General features: G+C 37.5%; 1 protein-coding gene across 6 annotated transcripts in view; it reads right to left on the bottom strand.

The window, feature by feature from the left end:
- The window catches only part of CUNH9orf85 (chromosome unknown C9orf85 homolog), a 150,633-nt gene that overhangs the window by 106,935 nt on the left and 31,691 nt on the right, over positions 1 to 12,007 (bottom strand). For all 6 annotated transcript variants that reach the window (XR_010337048.1, XM_064361650.1, XM_012453944.2 and 3 more), the window contains exon 2: positions 9,541 to 9,647. Coding sequence is in view for 5 of the 6 variants with exons in the window: in XM_064361650.1 (XP_064217720.1) it covers positions 9,541 to 9,647 (107 nt within the window). In the remaining variant the exon portion in view is untranslated. The remainder of the gene's footprint in view (positions 1 to 9,540; positions 9,648 to 12,007) is intronic.

The raw sequence follows: 12,007 nt of genomic DNA on the forward strand, positions 1-12,007 counted from the left end.
ACCATCACAAACTTAACCTGATTTTTTCAAATAAACTACACATAGGTACACACACATTTAGAGACAGGAACAGGTTAACAATGAAGGTTTAATCATTTAATATACCTTTCTCCTGTTGTATTTTAGAACAATTTTTTTCTTTCCTAATTTATTACATTCTTTGCAGCAGTAAGTAATCAGTTTTTCACTGAGTAAAATGATATTTAATAATTACTTATTTCAATGAAATTGATTGAGATATCACCCGGAGTTTGGTGCAAAATGTAACTTAATGCTTAAATATGTCAATTTTCTCTTAGCCAATAAACCTTTAAAATGTAATGAATACAACTGCTATGAACTTCATCTTCTATTTCCACTTAGTCTGATACCCTAAATTAATAACAAAAATAATGGATGAAATTTGGGGCAGGATGGGAAGGGGTTTGGGAAGGGCCTTGATAATCTATCAACTGGATAAATAATCACATTGCTATGTTAGTTTAAGTGGTAAATATAAAACAATAGAAAGTCATTCTTGGCTGGTGCTGTGGCTCATGACTCTAATCCCAGTACTTTGGGAGGCTGAGGTGGGCAGAGGTCAGGAGTTGAAGAACAGCCTGGCAAACATGGTGAAACCCTGTCTCTAGTTTAAAAAAAGTCAGTCTTTAGGCAATAAACACATAAATTAAACACTCAATTTTTACCAATACCTTTTACATTCTATACCGTTTCTTCCTGTCATATATTCTATTGTGAAGGCATTGAACTTTGTTCACTTCTCTTTGGCTATTTCTCGATAGATAATATCACCTAGTCAAAGACTCTCCTCTATACCCTCCTATAGACTAAGAATCCCTTATCTGAAATGAGAATCCCTTATCTGAAATGTTTGGGACCAAGAGGGTTTCAGATTTTTTTTTTTTCCTTCAGGTTTTGGAATATTTGCTAATACTATACTTAGAGTTGAGCATCCCAAATCCAAAAATCTGAAATCTGAAATGTTCCTATGAGCATAAATCCTTTGAGCATTATGTTGGCACTCAAAAAATTTCAGATTTTAGGGCATTTTGTATTTGGAATTTGGGACGCTCAAACTGTATTATGAAATATAAAGCTTTTGCAGGCTGGGCGGGGTGGCTCAAGCCTATAATCCCAGCACTTTGGGAGGGCAAGGCAGGTGGATCACCTGAGGTCGGGAGTTCAAGACCAGCCTGACCAACATGGAGAAACCTGATCTCTACTAAAAATACAAAATTAGCCAGGTGTGGTGGTGCATCCCTGTAACCCCTGCTACTTGGGAGCCTGAGGCAGGGAAATCGCTTGAACCCAGGAGGCAGTGATTGTGGTGAGCTGAGATCATGCCATTGCACTCCAGCCTAGGTAACAAGAGCGAAACTCTGTCTCCAAAAAAAAAAAAAAAAAACTTTTGCATTCCCCTTCCTATTACCAATTGTGATAAACACCAAAGCTTATTAGCATGTAAACAGTTGTGTCATTAAAAGATTCTACAATAATGCATATAATGTTCAGATATCCTGAAATAAGTATATTCTTTAAAGAAGAAAAAACATGCAAAAATTATTCACATAGTAATACTTTAAAAAAAATCCATTTATTTTCCCTTTTCATTGACTACAAACATATCAAAATGGAGGCAAGTCAAAGTGTTTAAAACATATAGACCATAAAATTAGTCATTTAAATCATGGATCTCCACTCAGATACTACAAATTCAGATTACCTGGAGATTAAGGACTGAAGTGGTACTGATCACTGCATATAGCATACATTATTCCTCAGGTACCTCCTAGTGAGAGGTATGCTCAGTTTTTAAGCACTGAGAACAAGTACAGCTTGCATGGTTACAGATGGAATCTAATGATAAATTAAATTTGGCCTAATGTGCCTGGGTACATATTTTAAGTTTAGCCTAAAGGTTTCTCTATAATATACTGAACTGTAACCTAACTTGATATGTAAACTGACTGTAACCTACTATTGTAAGAGTAACCAAGTCTTGGCCAACCGCAGTCTGCCAAGTGTTCAAAGTAGGTTCAAATAAGGCAAATGCCAAGCTGTAACCAATCCAAATGTTTATGTACTTCAGTTTTCTGTAAGGTCACTTGCCTTTTTCTGTCCAAAAATATTACTGAACCACGTGGTGGCCCTGAGAGTTGCTCTGAAACTATTCCGGTTCTGGGGGCTGCCTGATTCTTGAATCATTCTTTGCTTAATTAAACTCTGTTAAATTTAATTTGTCTAAAGTTTTCTTTTAACATAACCTATCTAAATTGTGATTACAATTAGTTTAAGGAGACTCTTGTTCCCTTGAGTGCTTGCTCAATGAACAAATGTAAGTAATGAATGCTAACTGATAGACACATACAATAATCCAGTGCCAAGGATTGAGTCAAGAAACTATCATGAATTCAACCATAAACTGGGCAATACATCTCTCTGTCCACTAATTTGTTTTCATTGAAAAGTGAGGACAGTGATACTCTATTAAGCAACATTTTAGGGGTATAGAAATTCTTTCTTGCCGGGCGCGGTGGCTCAAGCCTGTAATCCCAGCACTTTGGGAGGCCGAGGCGGGTGGATCACGAGGTCAAGAGATCGAGACCATCCTGGTCAACATGGTGAAACCCCGTCTCTACTAATACAAAAAATTAGCTGGGCACGGTGGCGCGTGCCTGTAATCCCAGCTACTCAGGAGGCTGAGACAGGAGAATTGCCTGAACCCAGGAGGCGGAGATTGCGGTGAGCCGAGATCGCGCCATTGCGCTCCAGCCTGGGTATCAAGAGCGAAACTCTGTCTCAAAAAAAAAAAAAAAAAAAAAAAAAAAAAAAAAAAAAAAAAAGAAATTCTTTCTTTTAAAAATAGAGATAAAAAAAGGAAAGGGGCTGGTTTATAAAAGATTATCTTTACGGTCTTGGTTTGGCTAATTTAGTTAGAAGAAAGCTTTGTAGCAAAGAGGGGGCAAGCACATGGCTAGGAAGGCAGCACTATGGTGGCATAATCATCAGAGGTGTGTAAACCAGAGCAACTCCATCTTGAATAGGAGCTGGGTAAAATAAGGCTGAGACTTACTGGGCTGCATTCCCCGATGGTTATATTAAGGAACTCTAAGTCACAGAACAAGATAGGACATCAGCACAAAACACGAGTCATAAAAACCTTGCTGATAAAACAGGTTGAGTAAAGAAGCCAGTTAAAACCCACCAAAACCAAGATGGGCACTAGAATGTTCTCTGGTCGTCCTCACTGCTACACTCCCACCAGCACCATGACAGTTTGCAAATGTCATGGCAACACCAGGAAGTTACCCTACATGGTCTAAAAAGGTGATATATGAATAATCCATCCCTTGTTTAACATATCATCAAGAAATAACCATAAAAATGAGCAACCAGCAGCCCTCGGGGCTACTCTGTTTATGGAGTAGCCATTCTTTTATTCGTCTCCTTTTTTAATAAACTTGCTTTCACGAGATCCAAGAACCCTCTCTTGGGGTCTGGATTGGGACCCTTGTCCTGTAACGGAATCTATTTGGCAACATCTCAGGCCCCTATCTCATTTTCTCCCAAACAGCATCACCTTTTCCCCTACAGTCCAGAGGATCACCCCCCCCCCACCACCACCCAATCCCTCCAGCCAACTCTCACATTATATTAGACCTATAAAAGCAGAACTTCTCTGGTGACAAAGCTCTCTTAGCCTCCAGTTGCTGGAGTCCCACCCAACACCACTGGAGCCCTTGAGTCTCAATTTATATAAAATATGTTTTTTTTTTTTTTTTGCTCTGCCACCCAGGCCAGAGTACAGTGGTGTGGTCACAGCTCACTGCAGCCTTGACTGCCCAGGTTCAAGTGATCCTCCAGCCTCAGCCTCCCCAGCAGCTAGGATAAGGGTGTGCGTCAGCATGCCTGGCTAATTTTTGAAATTATCTGTAGAGACAAAGTATTGTTATGTTGCCCAGGCTAGTCTCAAACTCCTAGAATCAAGTGATCCTCCTGCCTTAGCTTCTCAAAGTGCTGGGATTATAGGCATGAGCCACTGTGCCTGCCTCCCTCTCCAACTTTTTAAAAAATCACTGGTTTAGTCAACTCTGAACTCACAGAGGTACTTGAGTAGAGGTGATATGAGATGCAATGATAAATTTAAAAGAGAGAGAAGAATTTATTATTCAACACAACAAAGTATGAATAGATAAGGTGTAGCAATCAGTGGGAATAAAAGCTGAGAGGCAATAAATCAGGAGGGTTAAATACCTGGATGTGAGGGCCAGGGAAATAACTCTGTTCAATTAAAATATTTAACGAAAAGGAACAGTTTCTTAAGGAATAAAGCACCCTCATGACATGAAACTCTCAGGCCTGACATCTCTAGAGTAACGCTGGTTCCAAGGAAGGTTATATTAGCTCTTTCCTCCTTCACTGGAAATATTTTTATGATGAAATCTACTTTCACATTTATCACATAGCATTTAAGGTCTGGGCTCCCTTCTCCCCACTTAGGGCAGTTCTGTTTTAGCCTGTTATATTCACTGGACTCCTGGATTAGTTTTTGTTGTATTAAAGAATTTGACGGCTGAAAAGTTTGATAAGATACAAAGATATACTCAACTAATATACAGAATGTTTCAGTGCCTTGGCTTTGTGAGTATCTATCTATTTGGTACAGCGCAAGGCTTCTGAACCAAGACACTCTTGATATGCTGAGCTGGACATTTCTTTATTGTGGCAGGAGGCTGTCCTGTGAACTGTGAGACGTTTAGCAGCACGCCTGGTCTCTTTACACTATGTGTCAGTAGCACTCTTCCTGGGGGACAAACTCTACCCCCAACCTACCTCTTTATTTGAAAACCACTGATGTGAAGAATTCACAGGTCCAATTCCAAGCTCAGACCCCAATCTGTTTGAGGACCGTTGCTGTTTTATACCAGCTTCTCTTTTCTTTTCTACTACTAAACATAAGCTAACCTTATAATGCTGGTGACTTTTTTTTAATACGTGGAAAGAGAAAAGCAGCAGGCTCAAGATTCTCATATAAATGGGAGTATTTGCCTACCACATTTCTAAATTAATAGGAGAAAAGGTTGCTTGGTTACCTGAAATAAAAGTCAAAAAAGGTTTCTAGGTTCCAGCATAGGCATTTCAGGGCCTGAAGGCAAAATCTATTTGTCGTTCCACAGGTATATGTATTAAAAAAGAAAAGCAGGCTGGCACTCAGTAGTGTATGTGTTACTCAACAGTAGATAATGTCCATAAACAAGATAGGTGACCTTTGTAAAAATTAATGAAGCATTAGGTCCAGGTGAAGAGAAGAAAAGGACTTTTTGAATTGAATAATACAATGCTGAGAACTCACTGAGAGAAAAGGAAAACAAGGCTTTGGAATCTAATCAATTTGCATTTAAATCTGAACTCCCTCTGCTTTACTTTTGTTTTTGGGTAAGAAGTATAATCCTTCTGAGCCCAGAATAAAGAAAAGAACTAATTTTATCTGGCCTTGCAGTGTTTGAGGAAGGGGACAAAATCTTTTAAACATTTATATTTCTAGTACCTGGAAAACACATAAATGTCTATAATGACTTAAGTATAAAAATATCAAGATTCCTTCCTTAAGATTTATATAAATTATTTAATATATTTTTACATTACTTTTTTCATAGGCATTACTAACCAGTGTTGTTTTATAGTTATAAGATCTCTGATTTCTCCAATAATTCAGCTCCATATTGAGATTATTTACAGTGTTCATGAATAACCTGGGATTGACCAGGAATGGTAATGAATGGTTTTCATTTTGGGGTTCTTTTTTGAAAGTAAAAACCTAGGCACTTGAAAAATAAAATTTTATACAAAAAGATTTAGACTTTTCCTGAACCCTAATTCTTACATATGTGAATAATCTTAAAGTCTGAACCTTCTTATTCAGGTCTAACAATGTTTGTGCCACTCCGTGTCAAGGAAGGTGTTGACACCACCGTTGCAGCCCTCCATCACGGAGTAGCAGGTACTGGCCTTAAGAAATGGGTGGGGTGATCCTAGTACATACTGTGCTGACTTCTGATTAAAGGGCGGTGTGTAAAACAAGAGTGGCAGCTGGTCTTGATGCTTTTTTTTTTTTAATCTTTATGAGCTTATCATTTTATTTGTATAAAGACCTAAAGCTTTGAGTAGTCAGAGATATTTATCTCATTATGCCAAAGGACAGTACCAGTGTCACACTGTTTATACATCACTGATAAGTGAGATGCTTTTTATCCCCTCCTCTTTCATAGCCATCATCCTATCCTCCTCCAGCAAATACATAATTTTCAATTCATCTCTCTCCCAGGAGGTGGAGATTTCAGTGAGCTGAGACTGCGCTATTGCACTCCAGCCTGGGTGACAGAGCAAGACTCTCTCAAAAAAACTAAAACAAAGACAAAAGATATGTTCAGTAAACTTCATATACAAACCCTAAGAAATGACAAATTCAATTTACAGGTAATTAGCTTGAACAAAGCATTAAAAATTTTAAAGCAAGTTATGCTATCATCAGCATTGGCAATGGATTCAAATTCTTTACAATGTTGGTCAAGTCTTAATACACAAAGAAAGCAATGTGAACAATTGTGAGTTTTACTTTCTCTAATACTCTCAATCCTGGATTGGAGTTTGAAAGCTAGGCTTTCCAATATATCTAATGTGCCATGTGTTCAGGACCATCTGAAATACATGATGTTCTAGGCCAGGCAAGTAACCTCCTAAGTAATATGTTTAGACTGACGGGATTCAGAACATGCTACTGCAGAATGTGGTCCCTTGGCATACTGAATATTTTGAGCTGAAGAAATGTGGCAAACAGATGCAGGAAGGACTCTCTAATTCACCCCTGAAGTAGGCCATAAGACCTTACTACAAGAGGTGCCCTCTCTATACCTAGAGGAAAGGACCATGATTATCTCTAAAAACAGAGAAACAGTAAGAGGCATCTGAATGAACAGGCCTTGCTGTTTAGTTTACTACGCTTAGCTCATGCCCCTTTGTTTTTGTCCCCATCACATTATCCCATGACTTTCCACTCTTCATCAAACCTAGCATAAAAACACATAGGTTTACCCATTTCTTTGGGTCTTTGTTTCCTTATGAAGGTTTCTGTGTCACATAAAGCTTACATTAAATAAATCTGTATATTTTTCTCTTGCTAATCTGGTTTTTGTTACAGAGCCAGGGGTGAGAACTTAGAAGGATAGAAGGAAAGGATTTTTTTCCTCCTCTACAAGATCTTGTTTTAACTAGCAGTTTCCTTTTTTGTTTGTTTTTTGTTTTTTTTTGGAGACAGTCTCGCTCTGTCTTGAGAAAAAAAATACATGAGTTCAGAAGTTCTACAGCAAAATAGAGCATTTGGAAAATTTACAATAACTGATGTGACCTTTTACATACTGACACATTCAAAATGAAGATAAACATATAGGATTTAGCAAATATTAAAGACAAGAGATTTAAATACTGATGATGGATAAGGCAGGAATGTTTTTAAATTATTTCCTTTGTTACACAGCACTAATCTATTAAAATGCTATGACATAAATGTTGTTTATTGCCTATGCTTCAAATTCTTTTAGGAAACAAGGAGAAAATGGAGATGGATGATGAAATCTTAAAATACCTTTATAGGAATAAAAACTTGTTGAAAATATTCAGAAAGCTACAAATCTTGTACAAGGCCTATTAACTAAAACTACATGATTTACTTTGCAATCAACATCTAATTTTTCTATTAGAGAACACAATTAATTCATTCACGGAAATCTCATCAGACTTGTTTAAAAGTGTTTTCTTACGGGAGGAAATGCTAGAGAACAGGAAGAAAAGACTAAAAGGAGCAAGAAGCTGGTAAAACTATTTAAAAGGGGGGTGAATCACGTTTATAATCCCAGCACTTTGGGAGGCTGAGGCTGGTGGATCATTTGAGGTCAGGAGTTCGAGACCAGCCTGGCCAGCATGGTGAAATCTTCTCTCTACCAAAAAAATACAAAAATTAGCTGGGCATGGTGGCATGTCCCAGCTACTCAGGAGGCTGAGGTGGTAAAATTGCTTGAACCTGGGAGGCGGAGGTTGCAGTGAGCTGAGATTGTGCCACTGCATTCCAGCCTGGGTGACGGAGTGAGATCCTGTCTTAAAAATAAATAAATAAATAAATAAAAAGGAGGTTCAACTATACCTATAATAAATACTAAACAGTCTGCTCTAAATGAGGGTACGAAAAAAATCTAAAAAGCTTAAGTTAGTTTATCCTTCTTTGACGCTTTTACCTTTCAGTGTTTTAATATTTTGAAGTAAACAAATTATTTTATATCTTGAGTTTTAGATTTGCAAAAGGCTAACGTAATTTTTTAGTAGAAATAAGCAAAAGTCATATTCTATCTATTATTTAGACTAAATTTCTAAACTTTAAGCAAAATTTTCTCCCATAAAGGAGGAAGGAATGCATTCAAAGATGAAACTATGGAACAGTCAGAAAAATAAGGCAACAGTGAGCAAATATAGTCTAAATAGCTACTATGCAGATTACCAAATTAAATCTTATCATGTGAAAGGAATAATCCTAACTTTTATTTAAGATAATAATCACTTTTCTCTTTCATTCAGCAATTACCCTCCAATACTGTCCTTACACAGCTGAGCTGAAGGATGTCAGGGAGCTATAGAGGATGCACAGAGGCTGATGTAAGAAAACCCCAGAATTACACAAGAGTTAAGGCCGGGTGGGGTAGCTCAAGGCTGCAATCCCAATTACAGGCTCATGACTATAATCTGGGAGGCCTAGGCGGGCGGATCACCTGAAGTCAGGAGTTTGAGACCAGCCTAGCCAACATGGCGAAACCCAGTCTCTACTAAAAATACAAAAAAATTAGCCAGGCGTGGTGACAGGTGCCTGTAATGCCAGCTACTTCGGAGGTTGAGGCTGGAGAATCACTTGAACCTGGGCGGCGGAGGGTGCAGTGAGCCAAAATTGCACCAGTGCACTCCAGCCTGGGTCGCGAGAGCGAAACTCCATCTCAGAAAAAAAAAAAAAAAGGAGTTAGGGATGGAAGGATCAGAAACAAAATCTAAAAATAAATAATATTATAAGTTATAATCTAGTGATTCATTTATAATGTTTAACCTAAGCCATTCAGTAATCTTCACGAGTTGAATTAAAAGGTCTGATCCCTTTTAAGAATTGGTAAAGATAATCTATGGTGCATAGTATTACCTTATTGGTAGGAGATAGAATTGTGGAAAACAGTCTCTTCTCAGCCCTAACCCACCTTTCATGAATAAAGTTCTATAAAAATGATGCCTATTTATGAAAGAATGGGGCAGAAAATGAATTTACTTTTTAAATCTGTCTGCCTTCACAAACCAAGATTTAGCAGGCAAGATGAAATTCTACAGGGTAGAATGGAATTTTTTCCATATTTACTTTAACATTTATTTGGACACAATGTTGAAAATCAGGAAATGAAATAATAAATTATGATACACATAGCACTAGTAAGGCAATGAAGAATCTTAACTCACCATTTTTTAGGTTTTGATAATGGTTTGTACTTGCTGTATTTTACACGCCACTCAAGAACTTCTTTACAGTGCTGACATACTCCATCATGAAGTTTTGCATTAACTTTCTTAAAAACAAACAGAAAGACAAATTGAGAATTTCATGTGACCCAGCATTGTAAATCCCATAAGAGTGTATGAGTTGTAAGTTTTAAAATATAACTGAACCTTAATCTGCATAACAATTTATGATATATTATGTATTTTTATGTACATTACTCAATTTGTTTTTTGTTTTTTTACAAAGGCAATGGTTCTTCCCCCTCACTCTGCCCTCATACAGAGTTTCACTCTGTTGCCCAGGCTGGAATGCAGTGGCACAATCTTGGCTCACTGCAACCTCCACCTCCCAGGCTCAAACGATTCTCCTGCCTCAGCCTCCCAAGTAGTTGGGACTACAGGCGCACGCCACCACGCCCGGCTAATTTTTTGTATTTTAGTAGAGACAGGGTTTCACCATGTTGCCCAGGGTGGTTTTGAACTTCTGAGCTCAAATGACCTACCCACTTCAGCCTCCCAAAGTGCTGGGATTACAGGCATGAGCTACAGTGCCTGGCCAGCAACGGTTGTTAACTAGGTGTAGCTCAGAATCATTAGAATTTTTTTTTTGAGACAGGGTCTCACTCTGTCACCCAGATTGGAGTTCAGTGGCACAATCTTGGCTTACCACAGCCTCTGCCTCCCAGACTCAAGAGATTCTCTTGACTCAGCCTCCCGAGTAGCTGGCATTACAGGCGTGTGCCACTACCACCCGGCTAAGTTTTTGTATTTTTTAGTAGAGACAGGGTTTCACCATGTTGGCCAGGCTGGCCTTGAACTCCTGACCTCAAATGATCCACCTGCCTTGACCTCCCAAAGTGCTAGGATTACAAGTGTGAGCCATTGCGCCCAGCCCCCATCTAGAAAATTTTTAACCTCCCAATTGATTCTGATGTATACATGTGTCAAAACTCAAACTGCACAGTTAAGATATGTGTATTTCATGGTATTTAAGTTATATCTCAATAAAAACATAATAATAAAAAAGAAAACCTAGCTCATATTTGAAGACTATCATTTCTACAATTCAAATCCTCCCCATGAGTTGGAATTAAATGGAGAAGTTGGGCTGTCCTGAATTGTCAGTTTGTAGGGGAGAACAGACTGAAATTTGAGGAAGGGGTGCCAGACAGAAGCAGCTGGAAGCAAAAAGGCATTTCAATATTCAATTTTATCCTTTTGAATTCTCATGTTAAAAAAGTTTTAGAAAAGTTTCCTCTACTAACCTGGTTTCTTCAAAATTAAAAAATATATATTCACATGTGACTATCTGTGGTGGAGAAAGGGCTTTATAAGGAAAAGATCTTCTTATTACAATTTTCTTTTTAAAATGTGTTGGGAAAGAAGGCAGGAAAAATTTACATGTGTCATGTATTTTCTCTGATAGTTTGATATTTCTGTAACATACTCATTTGTTTCAGGACATAGACTATATATTTTTACCGAGTACTCTGAGAATTCTCTAGTTTGCTTTGGCTGTGGAAGCTTGGTCTTTGCCTATTGTTGGAATAATGAGCAAAAGACATTTAAAATTTTCTTTGCTTCTTTTGTTTACTTTTAAAATTTCTCAAGGAGAGAAAGAAACTCATCACAAGTATGCAGATTCTTTGGGAAGCTATTAGATATTAAGTTAAAAGCACAATGTTTGGATCAGATCATCTGAAACAAACAGCTCTTGATATTCTCCAAGTTCTAAAGAAGAAGACAAAATATTTGATAAAACCTTTATTCAATGAGAAAATATTTCAGGAATATTACAAAACACCATAAATTAAACTATGAAATATATTCCACTTTATTTAATTTTTCTGTTTCTTCAAGGAAACTTTACCATCAGGATGTGTGAATACATTATGTTTGTGTTTAACTTTGGGATGAGAAATATATTCTGTTACTTATGAATTGCATATGGGTGTATTCCTTCCTTCTGGACATAGATGGAGAGTCCCAGTTCTGCATGCTACTATAATCCCTCTTTACTCTGGGCCCCTAACTGCTTCCAGAAAGAAGGGAATCTGTACCTACACACCAAACTTCTCTTCCTCTAAACCTTGGTACTTATTAATAGTTATCATGGATACAGCTAGCTAAGAAATGCAGAATCAAAGTTCACATTCATCATTTGTCTTCTCTGTTGTCTAGAACATCTTACTAAGCATCACTTATATTTCCTTAACTGAATGACTTTGAACTATGACTACAATATGAATGTGATATTAACTTCCTAATTAGAATATTCTTGGAACACAGAACATTTCATTTTCTGCAATTTTATTACATATAACACATCCTGCTTAAGTAGGAAGCATTCTTTGGTTTCTTGTTTGTTTCTGTATCCAATTTTTGACAAGTTCATCTTGATTTACAAAGCTGTGCATAGTTTGGAAAC

The sequence above is a fragment of the Aotus nancymaae genome, unplaced genomic scaffold (assembly GCF_030222135.1).
Source record: "Aotus nancymaae isolate 86718 unplaced genomic scaffold, 86718_ANA_hifiasm-v0.15.2.pri h1tg000041l, whole genome shotgun sequence".
Classification (NCBI taxonomy): domain Eukaryota; kingdom Metazoa; phylum Chordata; class Mammalia; order Primates; family Aotidae; genus Aotus; species Aotus nancymaae.